Raw genomic sequence first — 25,592 nt, forward strand, 5'->3', positions numbered from 1 at the left:
AGTTGAACTTGATCGGCGACCGTCTTAATTAAGGAATAAGGATCCTGATTGCACTATCTCATCCAGTGGTGTATGAACAATTCTTGGTAATATATGCTACACAAAGCTCATATAATTAAAGCTTTCAAGTATGATAGTGGTGGCACATATTACAATAGTGATTTATCACCACTGTTTTCTGACTTGATAAAATTAGTCACTACCCATTTGTGTGTCTTATATATATCTTCACGTACTCCACTTAGGAACTGCTTCCTTCTGGTAATGTAATCAATCTTGTAGTTGAATCATACACCAATGCGGTACCACAGCTGAGCATAATGTTAATTTCGATTGTCAGACTAATTATCTATCATAAACAAATATTATTATATAAAATGAGTAAGTGAAATAGTGTTATACTTACTTTTCACATTTGACTTTGTTGGTGGAATCGCCACTTGAAATAGAAAGTATAGTCCCAAAGAATGAAGTATTTTCAGTACCACAGTTAGGACAGGGACCCTTCAAAAAACAAATTACTTTAGTTTATGGTATGGTATGGTATGGTATAACCTCAAAATATAAACAGTGTAACAGAAATTCTTGTACCTTTAGAATCAAGGAATCCTTTATAATAGCACTTGTAAGTGACTGAGCCAACCACACAATGAGGGGAACAGCGGCAAACCATGTGAAAATGAAACTAAACGGCTCTGGAAGCTGCATTCAACAATTAACAGTGTATGCATATAAGAGGAATCACTCTCAAAGTCTCAATTGTCTTAGCTTTGTTCATATTTTACTACAAAACCAATTCAGATGCTATTACAACCAACAATCAAACTGCATACAGCAAGCAATGGGAGAAGGGAGAAGGAGGAGAAATAAAAGAGCATACCTCTAGAAGATATGTGATCTCGAAACCAGTAAGGTCATCGAGGAAGAAGAACCTAACACATGAATTAAGAAAATTTGAGGCACTAGGAAATTATGCTAACCATGCCAACTATAAGCTGGTTTGTTTCAGTCCAAATGGAATATGTGAATTCACTATGGATTCTTGAAAAATCAAGGCAGACCAATAAGTTAAGTTGCTGGGACATGGAAAGAGAGTTATACTTACAATCCTAATGCAACCACAGTTGCTGGGACATTGAGCAGAAACATCTTTAAGTAGTCAACAGATAGGTCACTGTAAACCTGTCAATTGTAGTTACTAGTAAGGACTAAGGAATAAATAAGAATTTGACATGTGAAAAAAATGCATATGCATATGCATATGATAATGATAAGTACCTTTCTACTACGAAGACTGCATCGTGGACCCTCGGCCACAATCTCGCTCCCTTCCATCTAGAAAACAACAGTGGAATCACTGGATATGTACATCTAGTCTATAAATTGCAACTGTATTTCCAAATTTCTCTGCCAGAAAATAATCTACAAAGTGTTTCATCAACAAAATATATAGCTGTAGCAAACCTTTAGCCTCAATTTCAACTGGTCAAACTCCTTGTCGCTCAGGATTGGTTTTCCAGAAACATAGGCCATGGAAGCTTCCAAGAATTTTTGTTCATCAGAACCTACACGTCAAGAGGAAGTCATTCATGTATCATACTATTTTTATATCAGTAGTTCAGTATCAGGGGTCAGAAAATTAAAGATATGTTCCATACTTAGCATGACAACACTGCTCCCTTCCCACATGAGTTCTTCTTTTAGATTATCAAATTCCTCATTTGACATAATCGCCTTCCCCTCATAATAGAATGCCTGCTCAACAAAGCAGAAGAACAGGGGTGTTTCATAGGACTTAGGGTAAATTTTAAAGAGTTGTTAGGACTTTTAGAGGGGTGTTTCATACTTGGAGTGCTTGAAGAAACTCTTGCTCCATTTCTCCAACTGATCTCTTTTTCTTGTCTATGCTACAATATTGTAAGATTTTGCCATCATCAGTACCATCATTTTCTTCAACCTTGCCTGAAATGAAAGAGACAATTAGGAACAATAATCAACAGTGTTAAGACCAACCATGATAGATAGATAGATAGATAGATAGATATGAAACAAAAGAAGACCTTGTTGCTGATCGGCAGTGGCCTTGGGGGAGAGCATCAAGAGTCGGCGGCGGAGACATAAGTGGCGGCCACTTACTTGAACAAGGTGGTGGGCACCAAAATTAACAGAAGAGGAAGAAGTAGTTGAAGATATCGGAATGAGAGGTGTTGGGGTAGGAGCACGAGGGTGTGCCAATGCAAATGCTAATAACTTGCTAGCCATGGTGATGGATATAGTACTACTACAAGAAGATTGCAGTGTTTATGGCAGTGTTATGTGGAACCAGGTGCATTTGGGGAAGTTGGGAGGGTGGTTTTTGTTTGGACTGAGGGAGAGCGAGCTCAAAGATAAGGCATGAAGCAAACGTGTGGAGGGAGTTGAAACCACTTTATTATTCTTGGTTCCTTTCATTTCTTCAATTTTCTTCTCTTCTCGCTTCTGCTGTGTGAGACATCACTTTGGAACTTTGTTTTGATTCACCGTATGTTTTCTCTGACATGTCTTGTGACTTGTGGACTTCATCGTTCACCATGTGTCCACACACAAAAATCTAGCATTCCCTTTGGACCTGTCCACGTGGATGTGTTTTGAAGCAATGTGTTACCCACGTGGCCTTCCACAGTAGTTGCATCCTCCGTGGCTTTCAGTATCAATACACAATGAATCAAAGACAAAGAACAAGTATTAAAGGAGAGAATTTAATCAAAATCAAAATATTATTATAATTCAACACTTCTTAGAGCAACACTAAAGGAAAACGAATATCAAGATAATGTTGGATCAATGTAATCTAACTTAACCAGGATCCTCCAATAATATTGATCCCAAATAATATTGAAGCATGGTGACCTCCCCATAATTCTACAATAGTTGTACAAGAGTCAGAATTGGAACAACAAATGTAAATATGTGATTGTAAAATTCCATATTTAATTCTTGCTAATTGCATTTTGCTATTAATTCTAAAACAAAAGAGGTCTCTTTTGTGTATAGTGGAGTACTTGTCTATCCGTAAATCTATGTAGTTCTTGCAAGTGGTTCAAAGAGAAGTGCCAATTTTTAACGATTTTGACCATTGTTGACCGATGTGATTACAAGTCCGATCTTAATGTAAATTTAAACGGATCGATTCTCTAATTTATTAGATTTTTGGTTGAATTGACCACTTTAATCTGATTCTAATAACTATAGTTTATAATGAATGATATTATTATAATATTGAATTTGAATTTATTATTTAATTTAAGAGAAATTGATCACTCTTCCAGTAATACAACCACAAAAGTCTCTACTCTCTACAGCTGGTACTAGTAACTGATTCTTCAATAGGATTAATTTTTATGAGTTATATCTATTTTTGATGATTCTTCAGTAGGATTATTGACTTTGATAAAAATATAATTTTATTAATGGATATTTAAATATATAATCCCATACACAATTTTATAAGCGTTTATTTTAATTAATTTTTTTTACAATGATAACAAATATGAATTAGATTCTCAAGCTCTCAGCATATTGATTTTATGTTGAATCAATATTATGAGTTGGAGTCAATTTTTTCATAGTAACCATTTTTTAATATTAAATTTTATATTCCAAATTTTAAATTTTAAATTCTGACAGTAAATTTTAAATCTTTTTTAAGAAATAAAAATTTAAAAAATAATTTTATAATAAAAAATTAACTAATATTAACTAATTAGAAATTAATTTCGTATGTTTATTTTTGCTCTCCATTGAAATCTTTTTCTCCTGGACTATCATGAATTAGCTACAAGTCTACAACAATATTACAGTATCAATGGGCAGCGGAGCATGTGGCTGAGGGTTTTGGTGGCACGCCTCTTACCGTATCAACCGTTCCTTTTCCATCCCCAATTTGTTTGCTTCTTTAAATTGTATATTTGGTTTGTAACCTTTAATAACCCAGATAATTTTTCTTGTTGGTAAAAGAAGAATCTTGGCGAAGAGACAGATGGGAAGGTTAGGCAAGGTTTTGTGCAATGATGATCATGCTTTAGCTGCCACCCAACCTTTAATGTTTGAATGTTGAATGTTGAGTGGCCGGTTGAGAAGTTCACGTGATAACTATCATAATCACATCATATAATAATATTATAATATGTCCCACACACTTCTTAAACTATAGAGTCACATACACATCACATTTGTTGCAATTGCCTTGAGAAAACTGAATGAAAGGGCGGGGTGTGTATATATAGACAAGATTCATTGCGGACAAACTCATAGAAGAACAAACGATTATTAGCACCTACCTAGATACATATAGGGTACAATGGCAACTAGGGTGGCTTCAAGAGTTGAAAGCTTAGCAAGCAGTGGGATACAATCCATTCCCAAAGAGTATGTGAGGCCACAAGAAGAGTTGACCAACATAGGTGACGTATTTGAGGAAGAGAAGAAGGAAGGCCCTCAAGTTCCGACCATTGACCTCAAGGAAATCGATTCTCCGGATGAGGTTGTGAGAGCCAAGTGCCATGAGACTCTCAAGAAGGCGGCGCAGGAATGGGGTGTGATGCACCTTGTCAACCATGGCATCCCCCAAGACCTCATCGACCGCTTGAAGAAGGCCGGGGAGACCTTCTTCTCGCTGCCGATAGAGGAGAAGGAGAAGTATGCCAACGACCAGGAATCTGGCAAGATTCAAGGGTATGGAAGCAAGCTTGCTAACAATGCAAGTGGACAGCTTGAGTGGGAAGACTACTTCTTCCACCTTGTTTTCCCAGAGGATAAGCGTGACTTGTCAATCTGGCCCAAGAAACCTTGTGATTATACGTGAGTAGTTTGCATCTTTGGTTTGATGAGTAATGGAACCATGTGTCATTAAATAAATATGTATACATGTATGTGTTTTTGCAGTGAGGTTACAAGCGAGTATGCAAGGCAACTGAGAGGACTAGCGACCAAGATTCTTGGGGCTCTGTCTCTTTGTCTGGGGCTAGAAGAAGGGAGGCTGGAGAAGGAAGTTGGAGGGATGGAAGAGCTTCTACTTCAGTTAAAGATCAATTACTACCCTATTTGTCCCCAGCCAGAACTTGCACTTGGAGTTGAAGCTCACACAGATGTTAGTTCACTCACTTTCCTCCTCCACAACATGGTACCCGGTCTTCAGCTCTACTATGAGGGCAAATGGATCACAGCAAAGTGTGTCCCGGATTCCATCCTCATGCACATTGGTGACACCATTGAGATCCTCAGCAATGGTAAGTACAAGAGCATTCTCCACAGGGGTTTGGTCAACAAGGAAAAGGTTCGGATATCTTGGGCTGTTTTCTGTGAACCCCCTAAGGAGAAGATCATACTGAAGCCCCTGCCGGAGCTTGTCACGGATGCAGAGCCAGCACTATTTCCTCCTCGCACTTTTGCTCAGCATATTCAGCACAAATTATTCAGAAAGACTCAGGAAGGTGTCCCTAACTGATGATCGTTATCAGATAATGATAATTATTAAGCATCATCATCATGTGTACCAATACCGAGTTTTTGAAGTTTGTCTATAATAATAGGCTATCCATGAGGCCTCTATTTTACTAGTTTAAGTTGGTTGGCTATTTTGGATTCTCATTTCTCTCTCTGTCTTTTGTTGCCATTTCCTCTAGCAAGGAAGAGTATTGATGTATTTATGTTTTCGGATTTGATTGATACAAGCTGTGGTACGTCATAATCCAAACCAATTTGGTAGGTATATTCTTGGCTTCTTGCAGTTTTTTTTTTGTTTTTTCTTTTTCTGGTGAAGTATGCTTTTTTTATTTCAAATGTTTGTAATAATTTATTAAGGAATCCAAATTTGTTTTTCCAATCTTGTCCTTCTCTTCCACTCGACCACTCTCCTTTTCTTCCTCCACTTTCATCGTCCACTCCTCATTCTTCATACACTAACCAGTAACACAACCCAATTCTTCTTCTTCTTTCAATCACCATTAACATCATCAATTCAATTCAATTCAATCACCAAATTCTTTTCCAAACCATTGACATTAGTAAGACATCATTTAAATATAATAATATTAAAGCTCATTTACAAGACCTCAAAAGCATCTTTTCAAGAGTAGATAAATCATAGAGCAGTAAAAACAATAAAAAAAATTTGCAGCTTCAAACACATTGATTTGAGCTGCCATGGCTCATCATAACTACACTTCACATTTTCAACAACAACATTTTTCTTGCAGCAGCAGCAATCAAACTATTTAATACACACACAAGTGGATGAAAGAAAAGGCGACAGTGGCATACTCTAGTTCGGCGGCGCCCCCGCAACACGTTGTCACGACTCTTCCCGAGCCACGTCTCCAATCGTCAGAGCCAAACGCGACCTTAGCACCATGATCTCCTCCGTATCCGACGGTGGCAAAGTGGAGAATGTCGTGGTAGGTTTGGAGATTGGAAAATTCGTGGATTTTTTTTCAGATCAATTAGACAGCTCTAGTCTTAGGCATTACAAATTCATTCAGACACCCAATATTTAAAAGTTTCATCAACTATTTGGTCTTAGCAAATTTCGAATCCGGGTGTACCTAATGCAAGGTATAGAAGATGACAACTTGACCAAAGTCTTCGTGCAAAATTAAATAGATGTTTTTTTTTTTTTTTGGTGTACGAAACTTTTTTTTATGATGGTCGTAGAAGTAGCTGGCAACCCGGATGGCCCACCAATTAGGTAGCTTGGGTCTTTTCCAAATCTAAGTCTGGCCCATTTAAGATTTTATCCTTGGGCTGGGCTTTCTAATTAACTATTAAAGGTTTCAATCACAAATCCGGACAAAAATGGGTGACGGCAGGAACAGCATATATTCATAAAAGACTATCCGTCCAAAAAATATAAATTCATAATTCATAAATGACTATAGGCTTCAGGTCTTCAACTATACTGTAAAATACTCAAATGTAAATGAAAAGTATAGAGTAATATAATAATTAACGTATATGTAAAAAAATGTTATTTTTATTTACATGGTAATTTTTTTTACCAAAATATTCTTTGGAGGTTGGTTATCAAGAATAAATTGTCAAACTTATTTATTCGAATGCAATAACTTGAATATATTATTTAAATCAATTGCTAATTTAAAGAAATAACTAATCATATGAACAAAAACTCAATTTTTAAGACTAAAATTAGTGTATGTTTTCGTTACACAAAATATATGAAATTTTTTATTAAAAAAATCAAATAAAAAATATATATATATAATTAAAAATACATAATAATCGTATGAACAAAAATTCAATTTTTAAGACCAAAATAAAAACAAATAAACTAAACTAAAACAAGCAAAAAAATGTATTACAGAAGAACCAAAAACTAATTTATGCTTGTCACACTATTAGAAATCTAGAACACAGCCTAGAAAATTAGAAACTATTTATGTGTCATTTCAAACAAAAACAACACTGCGCAGGAAAAAAAAAAGAAGAGAATGAAGTTGAATTTTAGTAGCATTGTGCAAGAACAACATGACAACTGAAATTTTAAAAAAGAATTAATAATAATAATAATAATAATAATAATAATAATAATAATAATAATAATAATAATAATAATAAAGAAAAAAAAGCAAAGAAGCTAAGATTTTATGAATGAAATAGCTTGGGTGAGAGAGAAAGGCGTGAGTAGCAGCAGCAAAACACAACACTTCACTTCACTTCACTTCACTTGTCACTTCTCACTTGTTATTACTTATTAGCCATTAGCCGCAGCCGAAGGTGGAAGAAGAAGAAGAAGAAGAAGCAGAATCCGGAGCTGATAACGCCACAGCACTGCTAGGGTTCCCACCTCCCAATCCCACTTCCTTCCTTTTCCCTTATTGTGAGCCTCTCTCTTTCTCTCTCTTCCAACCTCATCTACAATTTCTCGATAACAACATTGATAGCCTCTTCATCTTTCCTTCAAATTTTATAATTAGTACCGTATTTTACTTTACCGGCCTTACTTTTTGAAACCAAGTTGCTCAGTTCGTTTATGTTTTAGAGATATAGCTGTTTGTGTAGAATGGTGTAGCTATCTATGTTTTCAGCATAGTTGTTTGTTTCCCTTCTCAGTTCTTCTCTCCCCTTTTTAGTGTTTGGTCTAATTAAACATTCACACTTTCATGACAGGTCAATTAGGATATGTCTTCTGATAGTGCAAAGGAAAATGCATCCGTAGTTGATTCTTCGCTCACTGAATGGAAGCATGACATTGGAAATTCAGATGACCCAGGTAGTCGACATATGTTCTATTCTCACCTACATATCTTCTAAATTAAATAGCCTTTATGTTAGATGTTGTTTGGATTATCTTTAAGGGATTGAATGAAGGGGATTAAATTATGTATTTAAGATTACAGACAGTCTATATAGGACAAACTGATGGACCCAAAAAAGGATAAAGTTACAATTTTTTAGTCAAGAGGAGTGTTAGGGGCCAGCAGGTTTTGTGATTTGTAGCTATCAATTAATCATTATTAATATTTTTAACAGTGTGAGATTACATCTAATGGCGTGAGATTATTTATTTTTTTACTGGAGTGCTGGCCAGATTTTAATAAAAGTGCTGACTCTTTAGACTTTCTTATTAGTGAAAGCAAATAGCTACCAAACTTTACACTAAGTGTATTCTAGAATCACTGACTTCAATACTAAAGAATGATATTAGAGACTAAAAAAAAATCATAAATACAGTTTCGTACCCTCTATATATGCATACAAGCATGAGCATTTATGCAGTTTTCCTATGATCTTTGTTTCTTTTCATTATGGCAGTAATTTCTTTTTGCTTCTGTTTTGTGATTTGTCTGTAAATCTTTTATTAGAGAACTCAAGTTAGTGTATTGAATACATTAATATAATTAGGGGTGGTAAAGCTGGACTTTCTCATTGTCAAATAGGTATGAGTATGACAACTGGAACTGGAGTGGAAAGCATATATAATACAAAATATTTTATCATTAAGAGTTTAAATCATCAAAACATCCGTTTATCAGTTGAGAAAGGAATTTGGGCTACTCAAGTCATGAACGAACCCATTTTGGAAGAAGCTTTTCATGTAAGATCCCTGCTTGTCTTGGCTCAAGTTTATTTATTAGAAGTAACTTCTTATTGGCATTAGTGCAGCAAATAATATAATAAGAAATCACTATAAGTTAAATTGAATTCTCTTGATGATTCTTTGCATGTTTTTGCAGAATTCAGATAGTGTAATCCTTATATTTAGTGTCAACATGAGTGGCTGCTTCCAAGGATATGCACAAATGACTTCCTCCATTGGGTGGAGGAGAGATAATGTTTGGAATGAGGGTAGTGGTAAGGGTAATCCTTGGGGTCGCAGTTTTAATGTCAAATGGCTGCGTTTAAATGACCTTCCCTTTCATAAGACTCTTCATCTGAAGAATCCCTTGAATGACTACAAACCTGTCAAAATTAGTAGAGATTGCCAGGTTGGTGATTATTATTCTCTCGTGGATCTTGCAGAATTGTGCTCATATTGCATGACTTTATGAGTCTCTCATCAAGTACCCTTTGCAGGAGTTATCACCAGATATTGGTCTTGCTCTTTGTGAACTCCTTGACGGTAAAAACGAGGTGGATGGCCTGCTGATGAGGTACGGCTTGTTAGAGGTGAAAGATAATGTGCTGTTAACTACACTAGAAGAAGGCTTCTACTTACTGGTTTATGAATTTGCAGTTCATCCACAGATGATTTATATTGGAAAGGGCATCATTCAAAGACATCAGGGGGTTTTGTGGGAGGTGAAGACTATAACTTCCATCCACTCCATTTATCATGGTCAATGTCCCTGCCATACTCTTCCATGCTTTACCAAAATCAAGCTGAGTTAAGTCAATTTCATTCAGCAAGCAATAGATTCAGTGGGACAACAATCACCAAAAGATTGCCTACCACCACTGTGTCATCAAAAGTGTCAGGGACTAAACATGCTCGTTTTAGTTCCTTAACAGAGGATGATTTTCTTGACATGGTATGTGAAATTTTCCTCCTTTATCATGTCAATTGTTTTGTTTGTCTTTTTTCACTTGCAAGTTGTTGTTTTGGTTGTCCTTATGAATATGATGAATTGCTATGAATTTTACAATTTGACAAACTGAAAACCACAATGTGTTGAAACTTGGCATCTGAGCTAGTGAGCTGGTGAGAATGTGCAAAGGAAGAAAGAAAAATGGTAAAAGAGAAGAAAGAAGAATAAGGAGAGGAGAGAATATGGAAGATAGAGCTGAAGATTTTCCCTTAGTGTGGCAAAATCACTCCCTGTACTATACAAAGAATGGTCTTATATACAAGTGACTAACAAAATTGTTATTCTAACTAATTGTACAGCTGTACTAACTAGAGTAAAGATATAAAATGAATGATCTAACTATGGTAAATAAATGATCTAACTATATACATCTTAGTCATGCTAGCAGAGTTGCTATAATGGATACCCAATTAATCATTAATAAGCTCCAACACAAGGATTGAGGATTCTTTTGCTATTATTTATGAAAGAACAGGAATATTATGGCTCATGTGGCGTTAACTTGGAAGAGACTCTTGTTAAAAATATAGCCCCTAATCTATATACCTCCCAACAGTCTCTTTTGTCAACAGATGTGTAGAGGAATTGTCATTTCCTGCGTGTTGTACTCCCCCTCTCCTCAAGTTTCTAGGTGTTTGCATGCATCAACAATGCAGCCCCCTAATCTATATATTAGAATGAAATAAATTATTATGATTCAGATTGTCTCCTGATTTATGTACTTTTAACACAGTCCTATGAAGAATACTTGGAGATCCATAGCAGATGCAGGAAACAATTGTGCCTCAGTGTCAGTATGCATATCATTATTATTTCACTATTTTCATGTCTCTATCACATGAATCCATAACTAAACCATTTAAGTTCTTACAGGCAGCTCAACCATCTTTCAAACAGACGGAATCATTGAGAAGTAATTCGCATGGTGATGATAGGTAAAAAAGTTTCATCTCATACCAATTGTTTTTTTCAAACCGAAAGTCAATTATGTGATTCCTTAGTGGTTTTTTTTATTTTTTTTTTATTTTTTTAGCAATTTAGACGAGTTTGATAGAGACAGGACCAGCTCTCAAAGGCGCAATCAGTAATCTTTGCGTTGGATATAACTGCTCCAACATGGAGACGTTTTGCATCCTGGACTTGTGGAGTTGTCATTCTTAGGGTGGCCCTATTCCATAAGAACTCGTGAAACAAAATTTAATTGTAATTTATCTAGAATTAAGATGTAGTATTGTACCTCTTATTAAGTGAGTAACTCACAGGGCTTAATTGAGTCCTGTTGAGCTGTTTGTACAGAATGTAGAATTAGATTGGCAATAACTTTCACTCTATGTATGTACTTTTCTAATCTGAATAATTTCTGGATAATTGTCTATAAAAAAGATGCTTATTTTGGTTTAGCGAGTGGAAGAAACTCAAATGCTTTAAACGTGCTATGAGATTTTTGGGATTCAGGCGATATTGAAACTTCAAACATGTTATGAGATTTTAGAATACAAACCTCATGCTCTGGTTTGTTATATTCTCTGTTAACTGTTATAGTAGATATTGAGATCACTGGATTACATATAAATGTGATTGATACTTTCTGTTAGTTGCTTTCGATACTCGAAATGGCTAGAAAAGATGTTAAAGGACTTAAATCAACATTTCATATTATTATTATTATTATTATTATTATTATTATTATTATTATTATTATTATTATTATTATCTGCAATTCCTAGATCATTGGCGATGAGGACTAAGGCTGAAATCTATTTTCAAATGTCTTACATTGATAATAGCTTACCAGCTAGCTCTTGCTGGTTGTACTTCCCGTCAAGAACGGCGTTCAATCTTCAAACATTCCCTAACATGAAAGCTATGGCATCGTTAACATCCATATCCCATATTTGTCTTCACTCCACACTACATTCTATAAACACACGAGGTGCTAGTTGATGGCAATCTAAGAAACTAGCACCTTTGCTACTTGATCAAAAGTGCAAACATGACTGAAGCCAAGCATGGAAAACCGTCCAACAGCATGGAACTTACATTGCTTCTTGCTTTTGTATTCATTCTAACTTTCTGTGCAACTTCAGCACAAGAAGCTATGGAAATGGTAGTTGAAAATGAAAGCAATCTATTGACTACTTACATTGTTTACGTCCAAAAGCCTCAGGGTGAGGATTCTCTTCAATATGACGACTTGCATGGATGGTACAACTCACTTCTACCAGATAGTGCCAAGACTCAGAACCAGCAGCGCCTTGTTTTCTCATACCGAAACGTGGTGTCTGGATTTGCTGCGAAACTGACAGCAGAAGAAGCAAAAAGCATGCAACGGAGGGAGGAGGTTGTGTCGATTCGGGCCGAAAGGATCCTTTCTTTACACACAACTCATAGTCCAGGCTTCATGGGATTGCAAACTGGATTCCCATTGTGGAGAGGCTCCAACTATGGCAAAGGCATCATAGTTGGAGTGTTGGACACAGGAATAAACCCTTCACATCCATCATTTTCTGGTGAAGGAATGCCTTCTCCACCGGCAAAATGGAAGGGCCATTGCGAGTTTACAAAGCAGAGGACTTGTAACAACAAGCTCATTGGGGCAAGAAGCTTTGTCAAAAACTCAAGCAGGGATCTTCCTTTCGATGATGTTGGCCACGGCACTCACACGGCCAGCACGGCCGCAGGGAGGTTTGTGCAGGGTGCAAGTATCTTTGGCAATGCTAACGGTACAGCTTCTGGCATGGCACCCTTTGCCCATTTAGCAATTTACAAAGTTTGCCAACTTGATGGTTGCTATGAAAGTGCAATCATAGCTGGTATGGACGCTGCCATTGAAGATGGCGTGGACATACTTTCCCTCTCTCTTGGAGGACCCCCTTTTGAATTCTTTGAAGATTCAATTGCATTGGGCGCCTTTGCAGCCATTCGCAATGGCATTTTTGTTAGTTGTTCAGCTGGGAATGAAGGTCCTGGCTATAGTACATTGTCCAATGAGGCTCCATGGATTCTCACCGTTGGTGCTAGCTCCATTGACAGAAAAATAAGTGCATCAGCCAAACTTGGCAATGGAAAAGAATTTCATGGGGAATCAGCATTCCAACCCAAGGACTTTGCACCAATGCTATTGCCACTTGTGTATGCAGGAGAAAATGGAAATGAATCTTGTGCATTCTGTGCTCCAGGATCATTGGAGAGTGTGGATGTTCAGGGTAAGGTAGTATTGTGTGAGATAGGTGGAGATATTGCAAGAATAGACAAGGGACAAGAAGTTAAGAAGGCTGGTGGTGCTGCCATGATCCTCATGAACAGTGAGATTAGAGGTTATACTACCCTTGCTGACCCTCATGTTCTTCCTGCAGCACATGTGAGTTACCAAGCTGGATTAGAAATCAAGGAATATATAAATTCAACCTCAGCACCAACAGCAACAGTCTTGTTTAGAGGAACTATCATCGGAGATCCAGTTGCCCCAGTTGTTGCTTCCTTTTCCTCCAGAGGTCCGAACAATGTAAGTCCAGGGATTCTGAAACCAGACATAATTGGACCAGGATTGAACATTCTTGCTGCATGGCCTGTTTCTTTGGACCACGCTTTTCCACCAATGAACATGATTTCAGGTACACTTTACCATATAACATTTTTATAGGCCTGTCACAGTTACATGGCACGCAATAAGTTCTGATATATGAGCGGGTACGCAGTATACAAACAACAACAACAACAAAGCCTTGTCCCACTAAGTGGGGTCGGCTACATGAATCAAACGACGCCATTGTGCTCTGTCATGTATCATGTCTAAAGAGAGACCGTTTACATGTAGATCTCGTTTGACCACCTCATGGATAGTCTTCTTAGGTCTTCCTCTGCCTTTCGCCCTTTGTCTATCTTCCATCTCATCCACCTTCCTGACTGGATGTTCTATCGGTCTTCTTCTCACATGTCAAACCACCTGAGACGCGATTCAACCATCTTTTCCACAATGGGTGCTACTCCAACTCTCTCCCTTATATCTTCATTCCTTATTTTATCCAATCGCGTATGACCACTCATTCATCTCAACATCTTCATCTCTGCCACACTCAGCTTATGTTCGTGCTCCCCTTTAGCCGCCCAACACTCCGTACCATATAGCATAGCCGGTCTTATAGCGGTGCGATAGAATTTACCTTTAAGTTTTAAAGGCACTTTTTTGTCGCATATAAAACCAGATGCACTCCGCCATTTTGACCAACCTGCTTGGATCCTATGATTTACATCCTGTTCAATCTCTCCATTATCCTATATGATGCACCCAAGATACTTAAAACTTTTAACTTTTCGTAGGATGTTTTCTCCAATCTTCACCTCTATATTGGAGTTTTCTCTTCTCAGACTGAACTTACATTCCATATATTCCGTCTTGTTACGAGTACGCAGTATGTCATATGTAAAATATTTTATGTAAAAAATATACTTATAGTGTTTTAATATACAGATTAATTGTGAATTGATACGCGCAAATTAGTACAGAGTACTACAAAGACATTAAGAGACATATACTTGTTTGAAGGAGGAAACAAATATTGCTCTATTAACATTGTTGTATGAATAACATTTAACTTGTTTCAGGTACTTCAATGTCTTGCCCTCATCTCAGTGGCATTGCTGCTTTGTTGAAGAACTCTCACCCAGACTGGTCCCCAGCTGCCATAAAATCAGCAATAATGACCACTGCTCACAAAGCAAACCTTGAAGGTGAACCTATATTGGACCAATGGCTTGAACCAGCTGATGTATTTGCAACTGGCTCTGGACATGTCAACCCTCTCCAAGCAAATGATCCAGGACTCATCTATGATATTGAACCAAACGATTACATTCCTTATCTATGTGGTTTGGGTTACACAGACAAACAAGTTGGTACTATCTTGCAACAGAAAGTGAGATGCTCTGAGGTAAAAATCATCGAGGAAGCACAACTCAACTATCCCTCATTCTCTATTGAAATGGGGAATACTTCACAGTCCTACACAAGGACAGTGACAAATGTTGGGCCTGCAAATTCGACTTATGTTGTGGAAGTTGAAGCGCCTTTGGCTGTTGAAATGAGCATAAGCCCTGCCACATTAACATTCCAAGAGGTGAAAGAGAAGCTTACATATCTGGTTGAGTTCATCCCTGAAGATGAAAGTCTCAGAGGGAATAACACTTTTGTTCAGGGCTCTATTAAGTGGGTGTCTCTGTCTGGAGAGTACTCAGTTAGCATCCCTATATCTGTCATCTTCAATTGAAAATTTGAAGCATGCTACAATCATACGGTGGATTAATTATTGGCGGCATTTCAAAGTTCTTGTTACTCTTTTAGTGTCATATATATTAGTATTGCATAGAGTAAACGAATAAAGATCTTTACTAGGGCTAGGAGTCTCCATGCATGTAATTGCAACACTAATTTATGCCAGGTTCTAAAGTTAATCTCAGTATTAATGCTGGCTTGCATTTAATTAAGCTTGGCAATCTTAACATTCAATTTTGGGTGTTTAATGGATGTATTTCTGAATTGGAGAGTTTTGCTTATCAACAATGATAACTTGATTGATTTTAGAAGTCTTGATTGATGCCTTATCCACACAATGTAGCTTATTGATGTATTGAGATTTGAGAATTAAGATTCATTTGGTACCAAGTTTATTTGGTTTATTATTATTAGAGAAAAGGACAAATAGGTCCCTGACCTTTTGCTCTGCGGACATTTTCGTCCCTGAGCATTTGAAAATACTTTTAAATCCCCGACCTTCACAAATCTTAGACGGATAAGTCCCTCCGTCAAATTGCCTCCATCAGACCCATCGGAAAAGTCTGACGTGGTTCCGTGCGGATGACGTGGCATGACTGGTTGACACCTGGACTGCTGAATGGAAAGCTACATTCAAGAATTGGACAATTAAGTCCCTGCACCACTAAACTACGTCGTTTTGCTTTGATCTCTAATCCTTAAATTGATTGCGTTTTTTTCTGGAGGCCAGTGGTGAGGAGCTCAACCTGCATCAACCATGGCTGCTAATGGAGAATCATCAACGTCGAGAAGAAGTCGCAGGGGAGTAAGAGAAGAAACCGTAATTTCCTAGCACCTCTTTTCCTAATTTTTTTTTATTTTCTTATTTTTATTTGAGGATTTGTTTTAAATTCAATGAGGTGAGACTGGTTACTTTTGAATTGTTCTTTTAGTGTTTAGAGGAATGTTTAAGACAACTTTTTTAGGAATTTATGTCATTACCCTTTTAGTTTTTCTTGTGGTTTATTGTTCACCAATATCTGCATTCAAATAAATTTCTAACTGATCTGACTTGAGTTGGATTGATTTTATCTCTTTGATTTAGGTGTTTCTTATGAATTTTAGTTTTTCTGTTTTTTTTTTGGGTCATTAAAAGATTCTAGCTTTGTTAAGTTTAGTTTTGTGTTCAGTTGTGATTGATGTAAAATTTTCTTGATTTAGCTCAACGCTGTGATTTTTTTTTCTTTTTTCTGTCTTGGAACATTGACATTTGTCAAATTTTGATTCTTTGTGTTCTGAGATGAAAAGTTGTGTTGTTAGTGAAATATAGATTCATGCTTTACTAAAATAAGATAAATTCCACTTGCTTATGGGCCTTCTAGAGTTAATTCTGGTTTTATTTTTTGTGTTTTTGTTGCTTATTTGTTTCTGTTTCACTGCTTACAAAGAATTTGTATCTCATTGGTCTGAGTAATTTTTTATGTATCCTAGGTTCAAAACTGCTATGAGTTGTCAGCAGAGAACGAAGGGGAGAATGATCCTCACAAATTGGAGGAACTTGGGAACATGTTGATTGTTGACTGGTCTTGATGCTGGGGACTCTATTGTTGTGGCCAAATCATTTTCTCACATGCTTAATTTGGCTAACTTGGCAGAAGAAGTTCAAATCGCCTACCGAAGAAGGATTAAGCTGTTGAAGAAAGGCGATTTTGTGGATGAGAACTCTGCCATCACTGAGTCAGATTTAGAAGAGACCTTCAAGAGGCTTGTGAATCAAATGAACAAGACCCCTCAAGAAGTCTTTGATGCCTTGAAGAATCAGACTGTAGATTTGGTCCTAACTGCTCATCCAACTCAGTTTGTTCGTAGATCTTTGTTGCAAAAGCATGGCAGGTTTGTCCATTACTTAGAGGAAAAATTATGGTAGTCAATTAATTGTGCATCTACCACTAGCTGCATGAAAATTCATTGACGAACTATCCTGCATTTTTGGCATTTTTCTTCTCTTACTCCCTGCGGCTGCGGCTTCTTCTCGACGTTGATGATTCTCCATTAGCAGCCATGGTTGATAGCCATGGTTGATGCAGGTTGAGCTCCTCACCATTGGCCTCCAAAAAGAAACGCAATCAATTTAAAGATTAGGGATCAAAGCAAAACGACGTAGTTTAGTGGTGCAGTGACTTAATTGTCCAATTTTTGAATGTAGCTTTCTATTTAGTAGTCCAGGTGTCAACCAGTCATGCCACGTCATCCGCACAGAGCCACGTCAGACTTTTCCGATGGGTCTGACGGAGACAATTTGACGGAGGGACTCATCAGTCCAAAATTTGTGAAGGTCGGGGATTTAAAAGTATTTTCAAATGCTCAGGGACGAAAATGTCCGCAGAGCAAAAGGTGAGGAACCTATTTGTCCTTTTCTCTTATTATTATTAGAAAAGATTTGTATTAATATTTTGTATTTTTATTATTTATTTTTGTTTTCTTTTTTGAGAATTAAGGATAGAGGATACAATTTGGTAATTTGGATCAATACCTTAAGGTATTTTTAGTGTATTTGAAATTTAAGTAGTTTGAGTGGAGGGTGCAGTCATTAATATAACATCTCATTTAAATTTTGGTTTAAGTAAAAACATCACCTGTTTTATATTTCTATTGTGTTTCTTAGGGAAAAACATCACCAAAATTCTGTATCTTATTGATAATTACTCTTACTTTTTAAAGACTTTTTAATAGCACATTTTCATGAAGTGTTTTAATGATACATATATGGTATTAATGAAAGTAAAAACATGGTCAAGTTGAAGAATGAGACAATAACACTTGAACTATTTGAATTGTAAGGTCGAACGTCTTGAGCAAAAGCTATTGTGAACGAAATAAATCAATTCCGTTTAAAAAATAAAAAGAAAGAAGTTGCATAACAGGCATTCCGCGGGCAAGAGCATTATCCCTTGAAACTTGTGCAGACACTACATTCCCTTTATTTTTCGAGCATCACCCTCTGCTAACTCCATGTATAAATGTAATCACTTGAAAATAACAGAAATGGGGGTCCTAACAGTGTGTTTCTGAGATATCCATGTGAGAGCACCTTGAGCAAAGCTATGGTTTCCTCTATTTTCTCTCACTTGTGGAATAAACTCCACCGAATATGTAACCTTCTGATTCAACTCACTGAACCTTATCTGAGAAGGGTTTACGCTCACACCCAAACCAAAAGGCACATCAATATCCACACTATAGGTTGAATTTGCTGGTCCAACATTGGTCAACGTTCTAGTGTAGTATTGTGAAGTAGTCCCCAATATAATAGAAAATGAAGGGTAGTTGAGTTGTGCTTCTGCTATGACCTTAACATTGGCACACACCACTTTCCTTTGAACAAGAATTCCAATCTCTCTGTCCGTGTAACTCAATCCACAGAGATAAGGAATGTAATCATCAGGGTGGATATCATAAACAAGACCAGGATCATTTGCTCTATTAGGGTTAATATGTCCTGCACCGGTTGCAAAAATGTCAGCGTTCAAATGCCTTTGATCCACAATGGGTAGGCCTCCGAGGTTCTTTGTATCCGCAGTGGTCATGATAGCTGATTTAATAGCTGCCGGAGACCAATCAGGATGCGCGCTTTTGAGTAAAGCCGCAATGCCGCTGAGGTGAGGGCATGACATTGAAGTGCCGGAGACAACATTGTACGATGGTACTTTGTTGTCTACGGAGACACCCCATGCTGCTAGAATATTCACCCCGGGTCCAATTATGTCTGGTTTCAAGATTCCAGGGCTTTCTTGGCTTGGACCCCTTGAAGAGAAGAAAACAACTTCTGGTGCAAGTGAATCACCAATTATTGTTCCTTCAAACAAGATCGTTGCTTGTGCTGTGCTTGATGAGTTTATGTAAGATTTGATGGCGAAACTTGCGCCAAAGCCTACTTGCACTGCAGGGAGAGGGTAAGCAGTGGTGGGGGTGCTGTAGCCAACGATTTCTGGGCTGGTCAGAATCACGGCGGCACCACCGGCTCTCAGAACTTCTTGTCCTTTGAGAACACTTGAAATCTTACCTAAATCGCAAACCACAACCTTTCCTTTGACATCAAAATTGTCTAAGGATCCGGGTGTGCAGAAAGCAGATTCATTGTTTCCATTTAAACCAGGATACACAAGTGGCAATAGCTCTGACGAAAAGTTACTGGGCTGGAACAAAGTTTCTCCTTGATATTTTGCACCGTTTCCAAGCTTTGCTAGTGCTGCTATTTTTCTGTCAATGGTGCTTGCACCAACGGTGAGAATCCATGGAGCTTCATTTGACAAAGTGCCGTATTCAGGACCACTGTTAGCGGCCGAGCAACTGACGAAAATCCCGCTTTGGATGGCTGAAAAGGCGCCGATCGCAATTCCCTGGATTCGCCTCTGTTATTGACCACTTCAGGACGGGTCGGCTACCACACCCACACCTATCTGGAACTCGTTCCTGACTGCGTCTGGTGGTTCTCCTCCCACAGCTTCTCTCTGAACGTCGGTTACTGGAGCTACTTACATAGTTGCTGCCTCCACCCATCATGACCCACTCCACTCAACTCAAGCTCAACGGTGCCGGGGAAGACGAAGCAGAGCAGAGAAGAGGAAACAGTCTGGTTTCTCGTGATAAATTGAGGATTAGGGTTATAAATGATTTCAGGGACTAAATTGAGTTAAAAAAAGATAACTGCCACATCAAATAACCGTTACCTATCCAACGTGGCCCCTCTCATACACGTCAGCGCGCCGTTAAGGAATATTCCCCGGAAAATGCTCCAGGGACGGCCGTGAAACACTTGTGTCAAATTCGGGGATAATATTGAGGCCAGTGCAAGATTAAGGACCACTTTGAGTATCGAGTGCAAGTTCAGGGACCACTCTGAGTATTTTCTCAATTTTTTATGAACAGGTATGAGTAAATAACGTAAATGTTGAATAACTTAAACAATGATTTTAAAAATAAAAGTTAAATTAATTATTAAAATTAGATTCTCAATTTATTAGAATAATTAATTTTTAAATTTAAATTATTAGGATTAGACAACATAATCTCCTCTTAATATACCGTCATATTACATTTTCATTCTATCTCAACCCTCTTCCGTTCTTTCATTCACATTGTCATTCTCGGTCCTCCCCTCCGTTGCTCAATCTGACATTCCTCTACTTCTGTTGGTCAGTCAAACGCGCCTTCTCCTCTGACGCTCAGTCCAATGTGCCTTCCCTACTCAGCACTCACTCCCTCGTTCTTTTACTCCCTTATTTTTTTATTTCCCTCACAGTCCTCAGATCAATGCTTAATTGCTCATTACTCGATAGTTAATAAAAATATAATAACTAAGAAGATAGAGACCTAACTCCATTATTTACTTTGTCGCTTAACATTGACGTACTCGCATCCACACACTCTCATTTGGATCTCTCTTCTCTCATTTCACCCAAAAATAATGATCTTCTCAAACCATGTGCACTTTTTGTCATTGCTCCTCCAATAGCTCAAGAGGCACGTAACCGTCGAGGTGCACCGATCTTTCACCATCACGGAAGGAAACTGCCTACCATTATTCTCAGCAGTGGCCGCTGTCAGTAGTTGTCGAACCGTTGAAGGAGCAGTAGCAATGTTAGTCATTGCATCGTTTTTACCACGACCTTTCAGTGAAGCTACTTTAATGGCCAGTTCAGGATGGTCATTTTAGTAGGTATGTGGATGATTATTTTAATTCTTATGTGGATAGTTATTTGATTGGATTGGGTTTAGTTATATATATATGATTAAAATATGGTGGATGTTCAATTTCCTATGTATGCGAATAATTATTTTTATCCTTAAGTGGATAGTAATTTTACTAGGGATGAGCGACGTCGGTGACAGTGTCTGGCAAGTCAAGCAGCGACAGCGACGAGGAGTCCAGTGGCGCCGTTTGTTTCTGGTCTGGAGGAGAGCGACGTCGGTGAGGGTCTTTGTTGATGAACCAGCGACAGTGAGGAGGATCGCGGCGGCGATAATAAGGATGGTTGTGACCAAACAACAGCAGCAACTGTAGAGGATTTGGGGAAGAAGCTTGCTTTAGTAAATTGGAGTATAATAGATAGTTAAAATTTTTGAATTAAATAGGATTTTTTGATTGGATCATTTAGATAGAGTATTTTTTTTAATTTCATTGGGCCAAATTTTTAGTCTGTTATTCACATTATTTAAATTTTTCATTGTTTATACAGTAGAGTATTTTTTTAAATTTTAGACCAGCAAATAACGAGCATTTAAAAAAGAATGAGTAATAAAATTAAAATTTCATAGTACACACGTGAGACATTTGAAAAAAAATGATACCTACTAATTGAATAATGATTAAATTTAATTAAAATTATTGGCCATTATGACTTTTTGTATTATAAATTAGTTGTTTATAAAATATATATTAAAATATGTGATTTTTTTTACATATATTATTTTCTTTACACATAATATTAATATTTTTGGTGTTACTTATATGGTACCACCGGGACATTGCCATATGTCATTATTGGCATCGCTAATTAAGTTCTAGATACTATAGGTAAGAAATTAAAGGCACAAGTTATCTTAAAACTAGAATGTGACCCAAGGCCTGCATTTTGCAAGGCTTGGAAATATACATAAAAGATATAAGATGATGTTTACTCATTATAAAACTAATATTGGTTTATTCTCACATCTCATTATACCGATGGATATGTTTATTAAACGAGTAATGCTAGATAACTAATGACTTATTTAATCAACATATGAACAATAGACTTTGGAAATAGTCCATTTTAACTAAAAGACACTACAGCTTAATTTTTTTTCAAATTTCAATTTTAACTATTTCTATTTTTACCAATCCTAATCAGCTACTTCCTTTTTGACCTAGCAATCAAAACCGTTTCCCCTACCCCAAAATTGAACATGCATTCGCTAAGGAGAGCACTCAACGCTAGCGCTCCTCCGGCAAAGTGAACAACCGTCCGAACCAAAGGCCTTCTCGTTTACAGGTTCTATCCGTCTAGCCTCTCTGCTGCTGCCATCATCTGTGGAGCCTCTGTCGTGCAGCAACCGAGCGGCCGTCGACGTGTAGGAGACACCCCATCCCCGCCCGCGTTCCCCGCACCGGCGACGTTACCCATCGCTGCCCGCGTCCTTCGTCGCCGCAAGGGCCGTCCGTGTCTCCCGCGCCGCCCGCATCCCCGCTGAAGGCCTAGTCCTGCTGGCGTTCCGTCTCCCTGTTCGATGCCTTCTCAGGTCAGTGAAAGGCTATCTGTGTTTTTACTGATTAGATGTTCACGAAATTGTTTAGTTGATTGTTTCTTTTGAACCGTTGTGCTGCTTGTGCTTATTGACTGAATTCGGATATGTTCTGTCCCCGGGTATTTGGAAGTCACGAATTAGTTTCAAGAACGTTGTTTTGATTAATTTTGTTTTCTTGAAGTATGAGTTGTTTATGCAATTTAAAAGGGATGATACTTCACTATGTGAATGGATGGTTGTAATTATTAAAGAGAATATAAAATTTGTTTGAGTCTTGGGACCTAATTTTTGCTTCAATTAGGTAACCAACCTTTGTGTCACATGTGAAAACTATTTCAGTTTTACCGTGGCGTATGTTTGATTTTTTATAAATATTGTTTAAGTTGTTTGGTATGTCCACTTTTGGAATAATCTGCAAGCTAAATTCTAATGTTACAAAATCTTTCTGTATATAAAATTTTTGAACTGGATTGGGGTTATTTGTTACATTTTTAATCACATTTAATAGTGTAATATACATTTTCTACACATGATTACTAGCTTATTTTGTTACTTGCTTGACCATGGATGTTTTAATTTGAATAAGATATATTAAGATCAGATGATCATTCTTAATAAAAAATTAATTAATATTAATCCATGATAAAATAAATATTATTTTTTTTCAAAATATATTTCAAGAAAATGTCAAAGTGTATGTTTTGATTTTATTTTAGGTATGAAATTTGTTTGAGTTGATTTACAATATTTTAGCAGTTTTTAGTTTATGTATTTGTATTTAATTTGATTTAATGTGAAATGATATCCATTAAGGATGTTTGCTTTTGTAAGACAATTTGATACAAATCTGAGACGAAATTTTGTGGTGAAGTAACTCGTGACATATTATCTAGGTTCTGAATACTATGGAAGACTAACTATAATGGCAGAAAAAATTTTAGGTCTATGGTTCTGGAATTCGGTAGGTCTTATTCGTTTGTATTTTTAATCACAAGTAAAATTGTAGTATGCTGGTAATACACGTCTTCACATTGTTTGTATGCTACACTCACACTGCGGATGTTCGACCAGGAGTGCTTACTTAGTCGGATGATTATTTCACTTGGTGTCTAGTTGTTTGCTTGTTTGGTCTAGTGGTTGATTCTCTGATTGGTTGACTTGTTTTTGGTGTGATTGATAGTTGGTTTTGTTAACACAGCACCACATCGGTTATTCTGCTTATTTGACAATGAATCCTTCATTATCGTGTACTCATTTTAGTGCCATGATGCCGTGTGTGTGGAGCTCTTGGGGTGGTTAGTTAGGTTTCTAATTCTATTCAAATAATAACGTGTAGTAAGTGGCAAGAATGATGATTTACTGGTTCATTACAGGCACGAACGTGGTCTGAGTTTGATTTGCTGAGTACCATTCAGATGGGGAAAAAGGTAATATACGTTTCATTGTTAAGCAGTCTTTATTCTAGTTGCTTATAACTTGTATTCTTTTTTGTTGATAGAAATTAGTAGAGACGTGCTGTTCTCCATGCTATATCAACGGGATGATCACCCACTTGGAAAACATTAATGTCATCGCGAAGCTAGCGGAGATCGATACAATTGGGTTCGGATTCGTGAAGAGGATTCCAAAATGGGCAGTGAAGGAGAGTATAATGATAATACAACTAGTGAAGGCATATGACGTGGACACAAATACCCTTATAGTGGATGTCAGTAACATCCGCATTAATTCTGAGTTAATTGGGAGAGCATTACGGATACGCGATGGTGGTAAGCTATTGCTGTTTCCTTTTTAGTTTTTGTCATATATAGCTTTGTTAGTTTCCTTTTTCTTTACGTAACATTTATTGTACACATTTTGCTGAATCCAAAGTTCTAGGTTTTGCCATACCCGAATTAAACAAGAAGAATCTTGCGCATTTGGCAATCAAAGAACAGTTTAAGAAAAAACAACCACCTAGTTGCGCGACTTTGTATATGCCTGTCCCATGGACACCGAAGCAGAACGGGCAAATTTTAAAAGGCACTTCATCTTGGTGGTCCTCAAGATGTTCCTATGCCGTGAGTCAACAGACCATTTCGCCGTGGCACATACCTCCTATTCTCGATGTCTCTGATCCCAGCAGATTCAATTGGGTACATAAGACATTCAAGTGGTTAGGGCGAGCAGTAGAAAAATTCAAATCTAAGAAGCATGAAACTTGTGGTGGCTGCATGTTCACCCTGATGGTATCTTTTAAAGTTTAGTTGCTTATTTTACCTACTTGCTTTTATGTTGCACCACATAACCTTTCAACCTTGCCATCCAACTATTATACTTTCAGCGATTGCAGCATGGGCCACTCGATTGCTGTTGAGAACCAGAGCCATGGGTTACTGCATGGACTTTTGCAGAACTTGACAAGAAGGCTGTAACACCCTACTACACAGAGTTTTACGCTTAAGTCGTAGAACATAGGTAGTGTGGTGTTACGGACCTCTAATCATAAAATATTTACATATAATAGTGGAAAAATATCATATACTAGGAGCCTTGAAAAATGTGTAAAGCAAAATCGCAAAATGAAAAGTGTAACGCTCAGGAAATAGAATTACTTGCGTGCTAATAAACCTAAATGTTAAAGATATGAATAAGCGAAAGAATAAAAGAGAGACAAGAATACAGTGGATATATATAAGTATCCCGAAAACCCAAAAATACAGAAATAAGTTTCCTAACTCTCCTGTAACCTCTATGAGGAACAAAATAGTCAAGTTTCTTGGAGAGCAAGCTAAGTACACATATATATATACAAACTGGCAATCAAAATAGCCCAGAACTACTCCGCTTCAGGAATCCAGACGCTTAGCGAGGAGCCGCTCGACCTGCATCTGAAAATAGCAACACAGTATGGGGTGAGAACCGGAGGTTCTCAGCATAGTAAAGGTGCCACGCATATAATATATAAGGTCCTGGGAATGCCAGAGGCAATC

The 25,592-nt window shown here is 37.4% G+C and overlaps 4 protein-coding genes and 1 pseudogene across 4 annotated transcripts; 3 read left to right on the forward strand and 2 right to left on the reverse strand.

Annotated features, from left to right (window-relative positions):
* Positions 1-8: 8 nt before the first annotated feature.
* Positions 9-2,523, reverse strand: LOC107642982 (PGR5-like protein 1B, chloroplastic). Its single transcript, XM_016346508.3, has 10 exons — positions 2,061-2,523; positions 1,847-1,962; positions 1,659-1,755; positions 1,465-1,565; positions 1,279-1,335; positions 1,106-1,182; positions 881-932; positions 592-702; positions 407-504; positions 9-311 (listed from the first exon to the last, which is right to left on the reverse strand). Exons 1-10 carry the CDS (start codon positions 2,260-2,262, stop codon positions 242-244), a joined length of 981 nt encoding a protein of 326 aa, XP_016201994.1. The 5' UTR covers positions 2,263-2,523; the 3' UTR covers positions 9-241.
* Positions 2,524-4,199: 1,676 nt separating this feature from the next.
* Positions 4,200-5,749, forward strand: LDOX (leucoanthocyanidin dioxygenase). Its single transcript, XM_016346511.3, has 2 exons — positions 4,200-4,839; positions 4,924-5,749. Exons 1-2 carry the CDS (start codon positions 4,340-4,342, stop codon positions 5,483-5,485), a joined length of 1,062 nt encoding a protein of 353 aa, XP_016201997.1. The 5' UTR covers positions 4,200-4,339; the 3' UTR covers positions 5,486-5,749.
* Positions 5,750-7,590: 1,841 nt separating this feature from the next.
* Positions 7,591-11,482, forward strand: LOC107642986 (YTH family protein). The gene is made up of 9 exons (XM_016346512.3): positions 7,591-7,873; positions 8,164-8,266; positions 8,934-9,091; positions 9,231-9,482; positions 9,571-9,647; positions 9,731-10,025; positions 10,816-10,872; positions 10,956-11,017; positions 11,116-11,482. Exons 2-9 carry the CDS (start codon positions 8,176-8,178, stop codon positions 11,168-11,170), a joined length of 1,047 nt encoding a protein of 348 aa, XP_016201998.1. The 5' UTR covers positions 7,591-7,873; positions 8,164-8,175; the 3' UTR covers positions 11,171-11,482.
* Positions 11,483-12,099: 617 nt separating this feature from the next.
* LOC107640181 (subtilisin-like protease 3) lies at positions 12,100-15,349 on the forward strand. Its single transcript, XM_016343731.3, has 2 exons — positions 12,100-13,696; positions 14,688-15,349. The coding sequence occupies exons 1-2, from the start codon at positions 12,112-12,114 to the stop codon at positions 15,347-15,349; spliced, it is 2,247 nt and encodes a 748-aa protein (XP_016199217.2). The 5' UTR covers positions 12,100-12,111.
* A 3,010-nt stretch (positions 15,350-18,359) lies between these two features.
* On the reverse strand, positions 18,360-20,982 carry LOC148563417 (subtilisin-like protease 1 pseudogene; annotated as a pseudogene).
* Positions 20,983-25,592: the final 4,610 nt, after the last annotated feature.

This window comes from Arachis ipaensis, chromosome B5 (assembly GCF_059453495.1).
Source record: "Arachis ipaensis isolate K30076 ecotype BB chromosome B5, ASM5945349v1, whole genome shotgun sequence".
NCBI lineage: Eukaryota > Viridiplantae > Streptophyta > Magnoliopsida > Fabales > Fabaceae > Arachis > Arachis ipaensis.

Bases quoted from the DNA above. Each gene is read 5' to 3' on its own strand.
- LOC107642982 (XM_016346508.3), bottom strand. From the start codon at position 2,262: ATGGCTAGCAAGTTATTAGCATTTGCATTGGCACACCCTCGTGCTCCT. The intron at 703-880 runs GTATGCTCTTTT...TGTTGAATGCAG, and splicing joins AGATCACATATCTTCTAGAG to CTTCCAGAGCCGTTTAGTTT. The intron at 505-591 runs GTACAAGAATTT...TGTTTTTTGAAG, and splicing joins AGGATTCCTTGATTCTAAAG to GGTCCCTGTCCTAACTGTGG.
- LDOX (XM_016346511.3), top strand. From the start codon at position 4,340: ATGGCAACTAGGGTGGCTTCAAGAGTTGAAAGCTTAGCAAGCAGTGGG. The intron at 4,840-4,923 runs GTGAGTAGTTTG...GTGTTTTTGCAG, and splicing joins AAGAAACCTTGTGATTATAC to TGAGGTTACAAGCGAGTATG.
- LOC107642986 (XM_016346512.3), top strand. From the start codon at position 8,176: ATGTCTTCTGATAGTGCAAAGGAAAATGCATCCGTAGTTGATTCTTCG. The intron at 9,483-9,570 runs GTTGGTGATTAT...TACCCTTTGCAG, and splicing joins AAATTAGTAGAGATTGCCAG to GAGTTATCACCAGATATTGG. The intron at 11,018-11,115 runs GTAAAAAAGTTT...TTATTTTTTTAG, and splicing joins AATTCGCATGGTGATGATAG to CAATTTAGACGAGTTTGATA.
- LOC107640181 (XM_016343731.3), top strand. From the start codon at position 12,112: ATGGAACTTACATTGCTTCTTGCTTTTGTATTCATTCTAACTTTCTGT. The intron at 13,697-14,687 runs GTACACTTTACC...AACTTGTTTCAG, and splicing joins ACCAATGAACATGATTTCAG to GTACTTCAATGTCTTGCCCT.